The sequence below is a fragment of the Antechinus flavipes genome, chromosome 2 (assembly GCF_016432865.1).
Source record: "Antechinus flavipes isolate AdamAnt ecotype Samford, QLD, Australia chromosome 2, AdamAnt_v2, whole genome shotgun sequence".
In the NCBI taxonomy this organism is placed as follows: Eukaryota; Metazoa; Chordata; class Mammalia; order Dasyuromorphia; family Dasyuridae; genus Antechinus; species Antechinus flavipes.
In genome coordinates, this window is record NC_067399.1 from 438,311,628 (window position 1) to 438,330,762 (window position 19,135).

The 19,135-nt window shown below is 39.6% G+C and overlaps 1 protein-coding gene across 7 annotated transcripts in view; it reads left to right on the forward strand.

Annotated features, from left to right (window-relative positions):
* CBFA2T2 (CBFA2/RUNX1 partner transcriptional co-repressor 2) overlaps positions 1-19,135 on the forward strand; it is a 162,317-nt gene that overhangs the window by 65,174 nt on the left and 78,008 nt on the right. For 2 of the 7 annotated variants that reach the window (XM_051979127.1, XM_051979124.1), the window contains exon 1: positions 12,632-13,000. The exons of 3 other annotated variants lie outside the window; for them this stretch is intronic. Coding sequence is in view for 2 of the 4 variants with exons in the window: in XM_051979124.1 (XP_051835084.1) it covers positions 12,934-13,000 (67 nt within the window). In the remaining 2 variants the exon portion in view is untranslated. Of the gene's footprint in view, positions 1-100; positions 364-12,631; positions 13,001-19,135 lie in introns of those variants that run through there. 2 more of the 7 variants (XM_051979123.1, XM_051979130.1) reach the window with 2 other exon arrangements.

Sequence of the window (19,135 nt, forward strand, 5' to 3'; positions counted from 1 at the left end):
GAGAGGGAGAGGGGAAAAGAGAGAGACAGAAAGAGGGAGAGAGAGAGGGAGGGAGGAAGAGAGGGAGTGTGTGTGTATGTGTGTGTATCTGGGGATTCTGGCAAGGTAAAGAGCTGGTCTGTTTGGCAGGACCTTCCCATCTGGGATCCATCTGTGTTTCCCTGGAATTGGACAGGCAGCTCTAGTCAGTGAGAAATCACAGATGTGAGAGAGCTGACACATGTCCAGCTAATGAAAGGAGGAGGAAGGCTGGTCCCAGGCTGTGCTCAGAGATCAGGAGCAGGGGAAGAGGAGCATTTTATTCCTATTTCAAATAAATTTGGCTTCTTGGGCATCTGGATTGTGGTCATCTGGGCATCTAGGGTAAGTGAGACTTTTCATCTTGCTACTGCTTTCTATGCTGAGACAGGCTGGGATCTCCCGGTGCCTTTCCGAGCTCTTGGTTGTCTTAGATGAGAAACGATGCGGTATTTCTGGGGGTTTGGTAGAAGAGCCCAACCTACAGGCGGCTGCTCAGCTTTGCACAGGGTAGCTTCGGGTTGGCCACATTGCCTGGTCGACTCTGTCATCCACCTCCGTTCAAATGCTGTATTTTGCTAAATGGAAACTTGGGGCAACAATCTAAGAGTAAAGTGTGACTCTTGCCCCTGGAAATGCAGTCCTGAAAAAGCATCACGACAAAGGATAGATGGATAGACAGACAGACAGATAGATAACCATGTTAGGTACTTCTGTGATATAGCTGATTAAGAGCTGTCTCCTTTAGCAATAACCTGATGGTCCAGAGTGTGAGACAACCATTATTTTTTGAAAGAAGGTCTTTTTTCCTTATTAGATTTTATACTAGTGGAATTATGGTCATTCCTAATAGAATTGCAAAGAGCCTGCCATCCTTGCTGTTCCTGTTATAGCCTAACTGCTCTCAAGACTAGATTTTGCCCTTATATTGTAAGTTAAGGGAACCACTTCTGTTGCCCTCTAGTAAATGTCTCCCTGGGAGGAAGTTTAGGTAGTTTTGTAATGCAACAAATCTATATACAGCTTTCCTTGTGTGTCTGTGTTTCATTTTCCATTCCGAGGATCAGAGCTATAGGGCCGGAGGAAACCTGAGAGCTCAGCTGGTCCAACCTCATCAGTTTACAGATGAGGAGGCAGCTGAAATCCAGAAAGAGAAAATGACTTGGCCACAGACGCCCAGCTAGAAAGTAGTAGAGTTGGTTCTCTGAATACAGGTCTTGTCCATACATAGGATTATTATTGTTATCATTATTTTACCAAATAAGCACCCCTTTTGCATGGGGTCAAGATGATCTCAACCTTTCTGTCTCTAAAATTCCCTGGCTCTGTATATTTTTAAGGTCATCTAGATTTCACTATTGTTTGTTTAGGGAATAAAGTCCATCCATGGCAATAATCCTTCCAGTTTGACAGCATCCATCCAGATCCTGGGCTAAGGTTCCCCCATAACCTTGATTATTTTCTTTTTCCCTGAAAGTCTTCCTTCTGTCTGCTTCCACCACCCTGAATCTCCATTGCTACAACCCACTTATTCCCATGCCTTTTTGTTAGTTGCAAAGACTAGCTTTTTGTGGCAAATAACAATTAGAGGGGCTGTCTGGGTGTGAATATGTAAATGAGCCTCCTAAAACCTAACTGAAGGGTGAAAACTTTGGAAAGTCTTCCTTAGAGCCAGATTTGTACAGTCCCTGGGGAACACTGGTCCATCCTTTTGTCCTTTGGAAGCTTCCAGATAATCTTTTTTAAAGAATTGAGGCTTCTCTAGGACTTGGCACATAGTAGGTATTTAATGAATGTTGATTGATTAATTCTTTCCACCTGTCTTTTGATGAGCTTTGATCAATGTCATTTTAGTTCTAGGTTAGATAGAAAAGACCTTGGATTGAAATTTCAGCTCAGAACTTCATTATGGCCATTATGGCCTCCAGGGGCAGTCTGTATATCTGTTCTCCACCAGAGAGCAGCTTACAGATATGGGTCCTGAGCATATTTGCTATTTCTTGCTGAGGGTACTAGACTAACTTCATAGAGGTTTCTAGGTCTTGTTTTAGCATAGATCTTACATATTTTTCTCCACAATATTTCCCTTTTGGTATTTGATACTGGCACAGCTGTCCAGCATCTGTATTGACTAATTTGAATGTCTGAAAAATGTATATACACATGTGTACATGACTTTATTAACTGGAGATGGATATAGAGAGCTATACTTAGGCTCAGAAAGTTACAAAGTTAAATGAGACATAGTTCTCATTCTCTTGGAGCTTACAGTCTAGTAGAGGAATATGCATATAAACATAATTGTCATTAATTTATATGATCTTCCTTCAGAGTAAACAAGCTTCAGGAATTTGGTTTTTGATGATAAGTTGAATTTAATTCAGTTTAAGTCAACATAAACAGTACCTGATGAGCCATACCAGAGCTCAGGAAGATACAAAAATAAATAAGACATAGTCCTTGTCCTCTTGGATCTTACAGTCTAGTAGAGGGGCATGACACATAATGATAACTCAGAATACATGGTAGAATATGTTAAGTAAATAAGTCGAAATATAAACAAAAGCCCAGTGAAGAAAGGATAATTTCCAGCTGGAGTTGGGGAGGGGACTGGGTAGACAGAGATGGATCTTGAAGGATAGAGAAGTTTTCAAGTTCATCGATGGAGGGAGGGCATTCTTGGTAGAGGGCACCAACTGAGCAAAGGCATGGAACTTGGAAATAGACATGAATAGGAAAAAGAGAAAGCTGTGTTTTCACTGAAGTAGCCCATGCTTTTATCCATTTAGTGACTTGGTAAGCATCATAAAAAAAGTGAAAATTTTATGAAGTGGAAACCCTTACAAATGTGCTTTTCTTATATCCTGGAGTTTGAGACCTGATAAAATTTCTATTAAATTAAATTTATAATAAATAATAGAAGAAGCAATCCTGGATTAATTGCAAGGGGAAGTTCTAAGTGAAGTTGTTGGTTTTTTTTTTTTGTTGTTGTTGTTGTTGTTTTTCTGAGCAATAGAATTATGCAGTTCTGTAGACACAATATTAGTTAAAAAAAAAAAAAGTACAGAACATACAGTCACAAAATGTTTTGGCTGGAAGAGACCATAGAGCATAGAATGCCATAACTAGGAAGTAAGAAAGGAGAAAAGAAAACTAAGAAAGCATCTATTCCAATCCACACTCCTTACAGATGGGGGGAGATTCTGAGAGTAGAAAAAGCTTTAAATAAGGCAGCTAGGTGATACATTAGATAAAAGGTTGGACTTGGAGTCAGAAAATCTTAACCTTAAATTCAACTTTAGATGCTTATTTATGAATGTGACTCAGAGCAACTTTATTTCCCTTCCCCAGCCTTAGTTTCCTCATCTGTAAAAAGGGGGTAGCATCCCAAGTTTATTGTGAGGTAACACATATAAAGATCTTTGAAATCCCAGTCCTATTTAAATACCAGCTATTATTGGTAATTATTTATTATTATTAACATAAGTTGAGCATTATACTTGAACACTATAAAACCAACAAATCAGAGAAAGGTGAAGTTATATTTTTTGAGAGCATCATAAATTTTGAGTTTTGGTTAAATAAATTCTGTACAAGGTTATGTGTGTATAGTTGTGGAGGATTTGAATTAGATTTTAAAAGAGAGTTAGTTCAGTTTATTGAAAGCCCTTCACATCACATATTCAGGGGAAGAGATGTCTACAGGCTTGCATAGCCTTAATAAATGAGGTCTGGAGACTTTTTTTGTGCCAAATGTATAGATCAGCCTAGTACTTCAAAAAGCTGATTGGAAGCTGGGAGGATATTTGGCACAGCCCCTTCTTGAATAAATGAGAAATTTGGGAGCAGAGAAGGAAAGGGACACGCCCAGCCTAGTGGCAGAGGGTATCCTGATTCTTACAGTCTAGTACTCATTAAGCTTTAGTGTTGTTGGGATGGAGAGAGAAATGACATAGAGGAATTTTTTTGATTTTTCTGGTGGTTTTAAAGGAAGACTGTCTTTGGTTATAATACCAGACTTAATCCTAGAATAATTCTTTTGGATGTGATCAAAAAGTCTTAGATTGTTGGAGGGTTGTAGAATTTGAGTATTTGTTTTGTTTTGGGGTTTTTTTACGGGAAAGTCACTGGTAATGAGAAGTGGAGGTTCGGTTTTTGTGGCTTCCAAAAAAATCATTGTTTTGTGACAAGGGTTGGATCTTCTGGTTGTCCAGTGGTTAAGGTAGGCCTCTGTGGCTGAGCCCCGCTCATCCTTGGCGCAGCTGCCTGTGTTCAGGGGCCTGCCAGTGATGCAGACTGTGTGCATGCAAACTTGAAAAGCGCACCCTGGATGACTTTGAAAAAGGGCGCCAGAGTGAACTCCCTTTGTTCCGCCCAGCAAAGGCAGGGCTTTGTCTATTGTCTGGGGTCTGGGCCAGTCACATTCCTGTCTCCTTTCATTCTGAAGCAGTTGGGAGATGATGGGCAGGGCAAGGGTTCTGTGTCGGCACAGAATCTGGACACGCTCAGCCACAGTTGGGAGTGGGGGGTGGGGTGGGGAACGGAGCTGGGGCTCCAAACATGTCTGTACATCATCCATTTGTATTTTCTGATGCAATAATTGTGGCCTTTCCCATGACCACTTTTCCCCCTAAGCAGCATAGGATCAGCAGAAAGCCTTTTGGGGAAAAACAACATGCATTTTGTACCTTTTTAAACTGATGTATGTGCTTAGTGGGAGGGGAAATAGACCCCCAAAGGCACAGGGGATTTGAAGCCAAAGGAGATCTGGTTTCAGATTTTGGTTCTGCCACTTCCCACCTTGTGTGATATGTCACTGTGCCTCAGTTTCCTCATCTGTAAAATGGATTGGACTAGATAATTTCTAAGTTCTCTTCTTCTTCTAATGAACAGGATGGTTACCAAGTTTGGTTTTTTTTTTTGGGGGGGAGGTACTGTCATGTAGGAGCTGGAGCCACTTAAAAAAAGTGCCACCAATGGTAAATCAGTTAACCTTGCGAGTCTCAAGTTTTCCACTCTGTAAAAGAAGGGGATAAGACTAGTTTCCTAACAAAGCTACTAGCTTAGGTTCTATCCAAGATTATAGACTGAGTTCCAGAAGGGACTTTGGAGGTCATAGAATTTGAATTTAGATCTCCTAAGGACATCAGAAGACAGCTAATTTGACCCCTTTGGTTTTACAAAAGAGGAAACTGAGTCTCTGGGGGAGTTGGATGATTTGGCTAAGGTTTTACCAGATCCTAAGTCCTAGGAGCCACCTCATAAACCCATTAGTTGGTACTCTGGCCTTTCCACTGCCTCCTCACCCTTTAATTTTTGGGGTCAAGGTTATCCGTCCCCAGGGTGGCAGGGGAACTAGGATTCAGGACCAGGATTCGAATCCCGGGCACAACGGATTCCCTATTCACTCTCACCACTAGAGCTGCTGAGGCCCAGAGAGGTGTGAAGGGAATCGCTGGAGATTCCTAAAGGGAATTTATAAATGTGAGTGATGGAGTGAGCATTGGAACCCAGCTCTAACTCCTCCTCCATGCATCTTCCGGAGGCAGTCGTTCCTTCTTGCCTCTCTCGCTAAGGATGGGAAGCAGACGCGAGAAGACTTGCAGCAGTTTCGAATTTGGGGGCCGAGGACAACAACGACAACAACACTGAAACCTGTTGCTGAGCTGCAAGCTGTTAATGTTTCGCGGTCCCCGGATTACTTACCAGGCGGGCGGGGGGCTGGGGGTTGGGCCGGCCCAGGGTAACAGATGTGCCCTGGGCTGTTGGCGCGTGCCGGCTCTGTTCCCCTGCTCCTAGCACCAGGTGCAGCTATTGTTCGCCTTGGTCTCCATTCATCCGGCCTCGTCTGTTGCTCTGCGCTTTCTAGCTCATTGTTTCGGCAGGAAATTAGCATTAAAAACCCATCCGAAACCCCCACGTCCCTCAGCTGCAGGTGACTGCTATTGGCCCCAGCTGCCACCCTTGCGCTTGATTACTTCCATATGGGGCTGTGCAGAGACGAAGTCACCATTTATTGATTTCCAGCTCCCCACCCCCCCACCCCTGCTACCCGAAGTATAATGCCCTGAAATCTATTAGGCCCCCAATGGGCTCCATGGCTCGGTCAGTATTACAACTGTGATGAACGGTTTACAAGCAAAACTAATTACTCCCTCCCACCCAACCACCCAACCTAAATATTAAATGTAAATAACGGAGGGTGATGAGCAGGATGTGAAATCTTTACGATGACTGGAGACCAAGCCGGCTTCTGAAGCAGGAAGGTTGTTATACTTTGGATGGGCTTTTATGGAAAATTTTTAGTCACTGCTTTAAATATTTCATACCACACCCATGAACATCCAAGCCAACGGGACCCAGTGGGCCCCTGGGGGGAAAACATTTCTATCTTCTGCTGGTTAATTTCCTAAGTTTAGTTAGAAGGGGGAGGAGGGGGGAAGAAAAAGGCAGGGCGCTTCCAGCACGACCCTTTTTTTTTTTTTTTTTTAGTGGGAATGTAGGGATTACTTGAAACGGCCCCTCCCCCAATCCTTTTAACCCTTGGGTTTTGAAAAGGGTTTTTGTTCTGTTTGCCTACGTGGTTATTCTAGTTTGCTTAATAAAATACTCTCCCTGCAGCACGTTGGTAGCAGTCTGGTGTTCCTGTCTTTGCTCCCACCAGAACAAAGTTAGATGGCCCATTTGGGATTTCTTTCTAGATGGGCTTTAGAGGAGCAGATGTTGAGAAAACTAGTGTGGAGGAACCAGACATGTAGTTCTTGGAGAACAGGTCAAGAGCAGTTATTTCCAATTCTGATGACTCCCTTTATGACCAAAGACAAGATCCTTTCTCTGTCCTCTATCCCCATCTGAAAAATGGAGACAGTAATAGCTCCCTTGGGCAGTGGTCCTTAAGGGATCCTTCTCTTGTCTGAGGTCGTTAAGCACTGTCTGGGGTAGGGTAAAAATTGGAATTGAGGACTAAATTTCTGCTGACTTAAGTTATGCAACCTAGTTTTGAAACAGAGCTGCTGCAATAAAATCACTTTGTGGTTTTGAAAGTTTGTAAACTAAAGTGCTAAAAGGCATTACCACATTCTGGGCGGGGCTAGCACCATTAACTAGTTAGTAGAACCCAACCTAAAGGACTTTCTGAAGTGCTAGATGATCTAGGCTGAGTGCCAGCAAGGCATTGCTAGAGATTTTAGAGACATGGAACTTTACAGTCAGAGTGGGACCTTAAGAGCCTGGCAGGTTCACCCAAATGTTTGACATGAAGGAACTGAGGCTCTTAGTGGGGAAATGGCTTACCCAAGATTGATGTAGAGCAGTAAAGAGAGTTACCTGTGTTCACATCCCATCCCTGCTGCCTTTATTACTTAACCTTCTGGGCCTGAGTTTTGTAAAATGGATTTGGTCTCCATGGCCTCCGAAGTTCTTTCTAGCTCCAGACCTTGAATCTTCTGAATGACACAGCTAGTAAATGGAAAAGCTACAATGGGAACCCAAGTGTACTGTGCCTTGAGATGAAAAAAGTGATATTTTTGCACTCAGTGATAATAATAACTGACATTTCTATGGCATTTAAAGATTTGTAAAACACTTTGCACGTGTTGGAAATTTCTCTCCACCGGGAGGATTTCTTGGGAGAGGCATACCAACCAGCAGGGGTCCAATGATTGCAGGTCAAAGATAGAAGGCCAAACTGAAAGCAGAGAAATGTATTAGCATACTAAGGAGGCCTGCTGTCTGAAAGCAGCTTCAGCCTCTTAAGCTGCTAGTTTGATTTTTATAACTTTTCAGCGCACTTAGAGAAAACAGCCCAGCAGCGGCATTTTGCAGCAACTTAGGATAGGTAAGTATAGCATTTTAAAGAGAGGAAGGGGTACAGAAAGGGGGGAGTCGTTTGAGGGAGAAAATGGGAGTATTTTGAATGCATTTGGCAGGATTTATTATTGGAATAAGAAAACATTTCCTGATTGAGGGTAGGAGACAAGGGGAGGTGGCCAAATATTTTTACAATTGTTTAAGAAGTCACATTTAGACAAAAATGCAGGTGCCTCTTGTTTAAGGACAATACTGAATGGAACCATCTGCTTTAGTGTACCCTTGCATAGTTACATTTTATTTTTCCTTGAAGAGGAGTTTGGGACTTTGCACCATTAGATCACCAGGTGATTGGAGATTAGTCCATCCAATTTTCCCTGAAATGATTGTGGTTCCTATTTCTCTCTCCCTCCCCCCCCCCCCCAAACACCTCTACCATACATGTTTTTTTTTTTCTTCTTTTTGAGCCTTACAAAAATCATGTGAAATAAGTGCTTCAGACATTATTGTCTCTATTTCACAGTTGAGGAAACTGATTCATGTAGAGTCACACACCACTAGTAAGTACCTGAAACATTTTTATCCATGTCTTGCTAACTCCTGAATCCAGCTTTCTATTCACAAGTCAAACTCCTACAAGAATAATGGCCTCCCTGGTAAACTATCTTATTTTACTTGGGAGGTTTAGTTGTTGCTTTTTTTTTTTTTCCTCTGATGCTCTTTAGTTTAAGCAAGATCATGGATTTTCATTTTTATTGTCTAAAGCCGAATTTTATTTCTAAGATAGTCCTGCCCAAGCAAAGTATGTTCTTTCTCCTGAACCCAAAATACACTATCGTGTCAAATGACCACATGTGGCCTGATTTCCCCAAATAGCATTTTGGGTCATGACACTTCAGATAATGTCCAGAATATGGTGGTGATGGCTGGCCTGGGTTGCCTCCAGCTCTAATGACCACTGTCTTCTATCTTTGTGTCCAACAATGAATAACATTATGTGTCCCCCTGGGAGATGGCATAAAGTCTTCTTAGCCAAAAATAGCTCAGCCATCAGATCTTGAAATCTGTCTGAGAGGGAAGCAAGAGTGCTTACTTGGTTTGGTGATTGTCCAAACCAGACTTGGAAATTATTTGTGGTGATTGGATTTCTTTTTAAGTAACCTCCCCCAAAATGGTTAAAAATGTTCAATGAATTGAATTCAGTTCCTATTGTCTATAGGCCACTATAGTGGGTAGAAAGAGAAACAGAGATGAATGAGAATCCTTGCTCCCATGGGGCTCATAATCTAGTTGGAGGATAAGATAAATAATGCTTAACACAAAATAGAACATGAGATAGAGTTTCATCACATGGGGGATGAGGGCAGTCAGAGGAAAGTCATTATAGGAATGGGGAACAGTATAAACAAAGATACCAAGATAGAAAGATTTAGTTTATGAGAAGGACAGAGGCTGCCAAATAATCTAGGTTAAGGAGTTAAAAGAGAATCTGTCTTTCTATTGCTAATTTATGTACTGGGTACCTCCCTGAATCTCTGTCTCTCACAGAGAGACTTCCCCTTCCACACTGTCAGGTTGGTCAGGAATTTGGGAGCTGAAGAGACATGGATTCCTTCCTGGGCAGCTCACAGCATTGCAGGGGATGTTTCAGTCCGTATCTGACCATCCACAGAGTCCTAAAGTACAGGTGCCTCCCAGGCTAGTCTCATATTTTGTCATTGGATACCGTTTCCATGCCTCTGTCCTTGGTGAGAAGGTAGGAAGGATATCTAAGATCCTATTTGAATACCAAGTATGTAACTTACAGGAGTCAGAAAGTTGAAAAAAAGGATAATAATCTGAATATAGTGGGATCCTGGGAAAATAGATCCAAGAACTAGGAAGAGTTTCAGAGGTCCTTTGGTATAATCCTTTCATTTTGCTGCCTAGGAAAGTACCCAAGGTCAATAGCAGGGGTCAAAGGCAAGGTTAGATTCTGGTTCCCCTGGCTCTGAAGCTAAAGCTCTTTTCATTGTCTAGACACTTAGGCTCCTTGCAGACTCATGAAGTACACTGCTCAGATTGGTACTTTTCATAAACTATCATTGGCACAGGCTTTCCAGAACCTGGTGAGCCTTCTCCCTCTGAACTGGGGAAAAAAGAAAAACTAATCTTGAATGTGCTACACACTAGGACAATTGTGAGGGTGGGAGCCATGGCGGGGGGGATGGCCCTGGAACAGGGGGTCAATATTTACAAGTTCTTCCCTTGCTAGGCTACGAGAGTCGGCCTGTGTTTGTTCAGATGCTCAGATTCAAATAGGATGTTGTGTCTCACTCTGTGAGGCATGAAACAAGAAAAAAGAATATTGCCTCTCAAGTCGGGGAACAGGGCTCATGTCCCTCTTCTGCCATTTATTACTTATGTGACTTTGAACCAGTCATATTAATTCTGGGGGCCTTAGTTTCCTCATCTGAAAAATGAGAAAGTCGGACTAGCTGCCCTCTAAGGTTTCTTCTGGCTCAAAGTCAATGACCCTATGAACTTGATCTCCTCAAAATATATAATTAAAGATCTAGATATCCAGAAACCATGACTGAAAGTCTTGCTTTATAGGTTGTTGGATCCCTTTGTAAGATTTGGTAACTTTGGACCCTCCAATACTCTGTGTATTTGTATACTTTGAATTTGTCCATTTTAAATCTCTCCTTGGAAAACAAATACTTCTGTTTATACATTTTGTCCTTCTTCAGCCCAGATCAATTAGTGGAGAAGCAGAATGGGGGAATTGGAAAGACCAGGAAAGGAGTTAGGAGATTTGGGTTCTGGTATCATCTCTGGCACTTAACTCTTTTCGTTTAGTTAGTTTTTATTGATGTCTTTGGCACTAACTCTTGTAACACTTTATTGATAACCAAACCTCTCTAAACATCAGTTTTTCTTCTTTGTAGAATGAGGTGATTGTTGGAGTAACATCTTAGAATTCATTCTTCTATCTTTTAAATGCGTATGACTCCGAAAGGTATTTGAGTCCGTATTTATTGTTCTTATTTCCCTGTTTCTTTATCCAGAGATACTCACTAAGTGGCTGACTTATGTGATTGGCTGACTGAATAGTTGATGAATGAGTGAAGGCACTGGCTCAAGGAATTGTATGGCTGTTCGTTACAGTGGCCACTTGAAAAAGGGAGAGCATTGGAATGGTGCAGTTTCAGAGAGGGAGGATTAGATCTAGGCCTGAGTGGTTTGGGAATATAGAAGAGACAAGTTTGACTGGAGTGGATGTTTTTTAAGGGAAGCAGGATGAGATAAAGCTGGGAAATAATTTGGCCCTCGAGGTGCCAGGAACTTGATCCTGACAGCAGATGGGAGCTAGTGAAAGTCTGAGCAGGATAGTGTTATGGTCAAAACAGTGTTTTAGAACATTTTGTTAACAGGATGGATTGGAACAGGGAGAGTCTGACTTTGTTTCATGATCTGTTCTGAAGTGTCATGTCAATCCAGATTTGTTGAATATTGGGATAGGGAGACTGATGGAAGCTGAGTGTTGTGGGGTGTTTTTTGGGGGGGGGAGGGGTTGGAGCACAGTGTATTTTTACAGTATTGCTTTTCTTCCTCAAGTTCTGGAATAAGCATCCCTCTGTACAGGAAGTCCTTCATGGGCAGCACTGAATAAATGAACTGGGTAGGATAGTGAAAAATGTAGGCTGTGTTGTGGATGATATTAGAAAACCTTTTTATCAAGAATTTTCAAGTTTGTCAAACTCTTAACTGATAATAGCTCAGTTACATTGTTTCTACAGGACCCTGCTTACAATCTTGTGGGCAAAGTATAGAAAACTATTCCAAAAAAAATTACTTAATAACTAAATTAACTATTCAATGATTTGAAATCAGAATAACCAGAGATCCAGTTGTTCTTCAGACATTGTGTGACTTTGGGCAAATCACTCATCATTTTTTTGGCTTCAAAAATCCTCATCTTAAAATGGGGATAATAATAGCACCTGTCTCACAGAATTATTGTGAAAATCTAATGAGATAATATATGTAAAGTTCTTTGTAAACCTTTAAAGCACTGCACAAAATGGGTTATTAATAGCTACTACTATTAGTACTACTACTACTTCTACCTAATATTACTACTATAATCCAGCCATCTTCTATCTTTTCTTGTATGCATACTTCCATACTTTTTCTATATCCTTACAGAACTGGGTTTCACTCAGCATTCAATATTCTCTATATTGCATTAATCTGATATCATTGGATAGCATCAGAAAAATCTATTCCTGGAAAGAAAAAATATGAGCTGTTGGATGGCTGGATGGCCTTTCTGCTCTATTAGCATCCATTCAGCATCAAGAGAACCAGAGGAAGATTGTGAATAGATTGAATGAAATGCCTGTGGGAAAGGGGATATAGATGAGGATAAAACAGGATAAGCTGTGTAAGTTTTGCCCATCAGAGTATTGAGCCAGTTGCTTATTTCCCCATCCAGATTATGAGCCTGGCTTTGAGGACAAGGGATGCTTGCCTTATAATTCCATTCCAATAAACAAGTATTTTTAAAGTGCCTACTCAAGACATTTAGATACTGCTTCTGTGCTCCTCTAGAACGGTCTGGTGCTGAGTAGATACTAGTTATAATGGGGAAGGGAGTATTCAGATCTGGAAGGGATCTCAGAGGCCACCCCCTAACTCAATCCTCTTATTTTACAAAAGCCCAGAAAGGTTAAGTTACTCACCCCAGAGGTAGTGAACTCTTTTTCCACTGCGCCATATTACTGGCACCATATTGGCGGATAAAGAATGGCCTTTGTTTGCATGAGAAGCTTAGGGTCATTTGGAGAATTCTTTAGTTTCCCAAGGCAATCCAACATGCTCTCTTCTTCCCGTTCAATCTTTAGTTCAGTTTATTGTCCAGTTGCAGTGTCTGTACAAGATAAATGCACTGAAGGGCGACCTCTGTGATTTTTTTCCAATCCAAACTGCCCATTAGAGTCTGGATAAAAGACATTCTTCAGTCACTTTGTTTTTCCTACATGGATAATGAGTTAAATAATTTGATGCAGTGAACATAATGTCATCCACTACCAGGACTATCTGAAGGACCTCACCATCTCTATGGAATCCCTCTACCGCTTGGTCTCTGCCCTGGATCTCTCCTCCATGACAGTGGCAAACAATTATGGTGAGCATCTTACTCTCTTGCTTGATATAAAACCAATGAAAAACTTGTAATTGGGGGAAAATAAAATATTATTTTAAAAAAGAAAGCAAATGAAAAACATGTAATTGGAAGAAAATAAAATATTATTTTAAAAAAATGAAAGATGTAATTGGGGAAATAAAATGTTATTTTAAAAAACAAATGAAAGACATGTAATTGGGAGAAAATAAAATATTGTTTTTAAAAAAGAAAGCAAATGAAAGACATGTAATTGGGGGGAAATAAAACATTTTTTAAAAAGAATGCAAATGAAAGAAAAGTAATTGGAAATAAAATATTATTTAAAAAAGAAAACAAGTGAAAGACATGTAATTGGGGGGAAATAAAGTTATTTTAAAAAAGGAAAAATGAAAAGCAAACCTTGAAATTCACATATCTTTTTAATGTTTTTAGGTTTAAACAAACAAGCAAATAACAACAACCCCAAAAAATCTCTTATCTACACAGTTAGTTCAGTGATGTAAGCCAAAGTTTTTAAAGATGCCCAGATTAAAAAGTAATCAGGAAATATTTAACAAAACCAAAGTTTAATAGAACATAGATAAGGTTGATATGTGGTTTCCTAAGTCAATATGCAGCCAGAAAGGATCTTCATTATGGTTTAGTGGCTCTATTTCTATCTGATTTTAACACCACTGATAGGAGCAATTCAAGAATTATTTTAAAAATGAGGAAACTGAGATACAAAGAAAGGTGGGTAATCCTTTGTCTAATATATAGGTCTTCTTGATTCTAAATCCAGTGTTTTTTTCCCACTAAACTACAATGCCCTATTATTTTCGAAGGCTAAGGTATCTTGACACCATAATTTTGGGGGGGAAATTTTTTTTTGATGCTTTAAAAAACTCACCTATGTAATAAAAGCATAAGTAATTAAAATAAACCAGTACAGTGTCCAGGCTGGCCTCAATTGCCTCATTTACACTTCCCTGCCTAGAAGAGGAAAGTATGTTTTAGCGCACTGGCTTTCTTGAATCAAGATTAAACTCCAGCAAGGCAATAATCAGATTATATCAGTGCTTTTTTTTTTTCACTATTATTGTGAAACAGACTTAATTCTTTTAACCATCCCATAAGATTGAGGGATTGGTGTCATTAATTCTCTTTTTTTTCCCCAGGAAGAAATTAAAGTGATTCCATCTCTCAAATCCTCTTCTTCTCCCACCCTTCCCCACCCCCCAAGCTCACAGTTAGCTGGAAGCAAAGCCAGTTTGGGACCAAACATACCAATTCCCAGTAATTTTCCTAGTAGGCTAAGTTACTTTGTGAATTTGAGGTTAAAGAGGTGGAGTTGGGAGTAGGGGTGCAAGGTCGGCTGGTTTTTAAGTGAAATTCTCTGGGAGTGAATCGTTATGGTGGCCAAAGGGTGACCAAGAAACAACTTGTAAATGAAGCATGATCTAATAGGACTGAAGTGGGTTGGTATAGTAAAAAGAAGTGGGGGAATCCAGGGACCTCGATTTGAATCCTGTAGGATCTTGGGCAATCCATTCCACTGCTCTGTTCTGAATCTATAAAATATAGGCATTGGATTCTGAGGACCCTCCCCACTCTGTGACTTACTGTCCCCTTGTCTCTCTGGCCAAGGAACCTTGACTGTGTTTTCAGAATTTAATGTGGTGAAAGCCTTTTTGTTGCAGAGGGAGGCTGGCAAATAAGGATGGGGCATGATGTATTTTATTAGACATTTGGGGGCGGACAAAGCAATACAAAAATATCTCACCACTTTATTTTCATATTTATCTAAAGCCTGAAAAAGTAATTTTTGGGCTTTCTTCTTTGTAATTAGATTAGTGAAGCATATGGTGTTTATCCAGGCTGCCTGTGCAAGCTAGTGAGAAAAGGAGGCTTGTGTGTGTGTGTGCAGGCAGGGCAAGAGGCTGCCTTCTTCTGGTTTTTGAGGACTTGATCCTGCCATTAGCCCCTCTTCCTCTCCTTAGGTCACAAGGTCATTCTCACCATTCCCATTTCCTTTGGTGATTGATATAGGGATGTTCTTCAGCTATCCCTGCCTTTGCCTCTGTTGGCCTGAGAGAAAAAAGATTTTTGAGAGCCTTGAAAAGTAGAAAAGAAGCTCTGCCTATAGAGCTTCTACGTGCCTATAGTCCTTTCTAATGTCTTGACTGGCATTAGAAAAGGCTGAAAGGGGTGGGAGTGGGGATTATTGTCTGGTTGTGGTCTTTGTATAAAGGCATTCCTTGCAGCCCATTTCATATTGTTTGGCTCCTAACTCTGGGTTTACTTTTTAGGGGGAATGTGTGATATGATCCTAGCATAATTAGGAAGGTTACTGTGGCCAAAACAGAAAGATACTCTCCCCTTTTGGTATTACATATTAACTTCTGTTGTCAGTGGTTCTTTCCCCTCCTCTCCCCCCAAGGTTTTGTTAAGTCTGAAGTATAATAGTTTCATTTAAGTGGAAACTACTTCAAACATAAAGACCTTGAAGTGAATTTTTAAAAAAGTCTCTGTGGTGAGAAAAATAGCAGCCACAAAGCCCATGCACTTTATTCTGATTAAAAGAGTGGTTCTACTGTGTAATATAGTGACTGAAAGTTCTGAATGGTACTTCAAGAAAATCACCGATACCAGTGATAATACTGAGAAATAATTGTTAGAAGAGGTAGTCAAACTAGAAAAACGTAGCAACCTAGAAATGAATCAAAGCATCCCAGAATTCTTAGTATAAGCCTCACAAATTCAATGCAAAGTTTTAACATGGACTCACAGAACTTAATGGTGGAAGAAACCCTAGTGGCCACAGAGATCAACCCATACCAAAACAAGATGTTCTGTAGGATTATAGAATGAAACAGAATCGCAAGTGTTTTCTAATTTAACCCCCTTGTTTGATTGATAAACAAACCAAGACCTAGGGAAATTAATGACTTCACAGTGTCACATAGTAAATAACAACGTTGGGATTTAAATTTAGGCCTTCCGACGCCGCTTCTAGCGCTCTTCCTACCAACATCTTCATTTCCTTTCTTCAGCAATGAGGAACTGGGGATCCAAAAAAGAAAATGAAAAACCAAAACTATATTATTTACAAAAGCATATTATACCTTTGAGCTACCTTCTTCTTAAGCAATATTCCCTTAGACTCAGCTGAAGACTGCTTGGTCTTCAGCTTCCCCTCATTGCACTTAAGTTATGTCTAACTCATTCTTCCATATAACCAGTACTTCTGGGTACAGTGTCACTTAGACTAGTAGGCCTTGAATTGCTTTCCTTCCCGAACTCTCCATTTATGATCCTACTTGAAATGTTGTAAAGAGTGGATGGTAGGGTCTAGAAAATGGTCCAAATGAGCTCTGGTGGTAGACTTGTAGCAATTTCGGTCTTCATAGCCAAGGATCTGGGCTTAGGTGATGGTGATGGTGGTAATGGTGAGGAGACAATAAATTAGGATGGAAGAATGGAGAGGATGGTGATGTTCATGACTTCTCCCTCTTAATGATGGTATATTTAGATGATTGAAAATTTTGAACCTGGATTGATTGACTGATAGAATGATGGTGCCATTAATTTAAATGGGGATATCCAGAGGATTTGGTGGTGAAGATAATGAGTTTTATTATAAGCCAGATTGAGCTCCTTTGTTCCAAAAGAGGTGAAAGAAAAAAGGGAAAAGAGCACAGTACAATTATATTTACAGCAGCTATTTTGTGATAGCAAAGAATTAGAAATCGAGGGGATGCCCACCAATTGGGAAGTGGCTGTACAAGTTGTGATATCTGAATGTGATGAATGCTATTTTCTACAAAGAATGAGAGAAGTGGTTTCAGAAAAACTTGGGAATATCCACATGAATTAGTAAAAAGTAACTTAAGCAGAACCAGAACATTATACACAGTAGCAACAATATTACAACAATGATCAAGTATGGAAGACATTTATGACCCTGATAAATGCAATAATCTAAGACAATTCTGAAGGATTCATGGTGAAAAATGCTATTCTTCTCCAGAAAGAGAGAATTGATGAACTCTGGATGCAAATTGAAACATAGTTTTTTTTTTTTTTTTACTTTTTTAATTGTTCTTGTCTTTTTTTTTTTTAATAACATGGCTAACATGGCTAGTAAATAGGAAAATGTTTTTTTATGACCATGTATAATTGATATATTGTTTGCCTTCTCATTGGTTGGGGAAGGTCTGAAAGGAGGGAGAGAATTTTGGAACTCAATTAAAAAAGGGAAAGAACACCACAAATGAATGAATGAATGAATGATGGGTGTTTGGTTTGGCACTTTTTTCCTTCTTTAAATCAGGGTGAACTTGAGGCTATGCCTGGATATCCATTGATATCCACCAGCTTGTTAAAAAGCATAGATTATAGAATCACATTCCTTTTCAATTTCAAGTTTAAATTCAAGAAATTAAGAGGAAATTTGAAAAGGGTTTTGGGGAGGTTAAAGAGGCTTAGAAGTCACTTAGTCAAACCTTGCCATTTTACAAATGAGAAAACTGAGGCCCAGAGAACTGAAATTACTTGTCTAATGGCATGTAGAAAGTAGATGCTTTTTAAGGGGAAGAATTTGAGTTTGAATACAGCTTTTCTAACTTCAAAATTAGCAGTCTTTTCACTACACCATCCTGTTTCTCTAACACAGGACTTAAGCATAAGAAAATGGGCTGCTTTAGTCACAATTTTTTATATAAAGTGATTGGTTAAGTTACAATTTATATATATAAAGAGAGGGGGGGAGACAAAGAAGGAGACAGACAGACACAGACTTTTAAAGTAATTTAAGAGATAAAGGAATGACAGGTGTGCCTTACACCTGCACTATGATCTCAAAAGTGATCAAATGCGTCAACAAAAAGGCTCTATAAAAATGCTAGCTTTTAAAAATGCCAATTATTAAATACATTTGCTGACATTGACAGGCACCCAACAGGAGCTTCTGAAATCACTCTTTCCCATCATCTATCTTCGATCATCCCTTTTTTTTTCTCCAATCATCCCTTTCATATCTCAGCTTTCCTCATTTAGGATTTGATATATCCCAGGTCGGCATAAGAAATTAAGAGGAAATTTGAAAAGAGTTTTGGGGAGGTTACAGATGACACATGACAACTAGCAGATGACATAGAAAAAGTTTACAAACTCAGAAGTGAATAAAATATATGTATAGTATTATATACTATCAACATATTTTATCTTTTAACAACATAATAATTCAAACAAATAATCCAGAGGATGGACCAAAGATTTTTATGAGATTTTCTAGATTGAGAAGCCTTGCAATGTGGAAGGGGTAAATGTACTCTCCGACAACATTCTTGATCCAGATTTAGAGAACCACATCATATCTGAGTCTGTCTAGAGCCTATGGGAGATGTTATATTTGACTAATATCAGTTAATTGCTAGTGCTACCTTGGTTTAAAAAAAAAAACAAACCCAAAAACTGATGCCATGTTCTCGGGAGGCTGACCCAGGATAGATAAATTGTCCTACTAAGATCAAGCTTGATTTATATTCTTCTCTGGGATCAGAGGCTCTTCTGCTTCTTGCTATAAAGCATTCCATTTCCTGATATTAACCTTAAAGAAGAAATTATTGCATAGGGGGGTTTTGTAATAATGTTTAACAATTACTAATAGTAAGTTCCTTGAAGGTGAGAACTTTGTATCTTAGCCCTTACTCCAGTGCCTGGTATATATATCTTAGATGCTTAATCATAGATAATATATAAATGTTACAACTTATATAAATAGGACTACAAATAGCAATATAAATATTATACAAATATATAAGTAACTATAAATAAGTAATATATATAGTTGCAAAATACTTTTGTACATTACCTAACTTAGAACAACCCTACAAAATAGGTGTTATTATTTTCCTTGTACAGATTAAGAAACTTAGATTTACATTTCTAGTCATATAAAAAAAGTGTTTTAAATCACTATTGATCAGAGAAATGCAAATTAAAACAACTATGAGGTACCACTACACACCTCTCAGATTGGTTAAGATGATAGGAAAAAATAATGATGAATGTTGGAGGAGATGCGGGAAAACCGGGACACTAATACATTGTAGATAGAATTGTGAACTGATCCAATCATTCTGGAGAGTGATT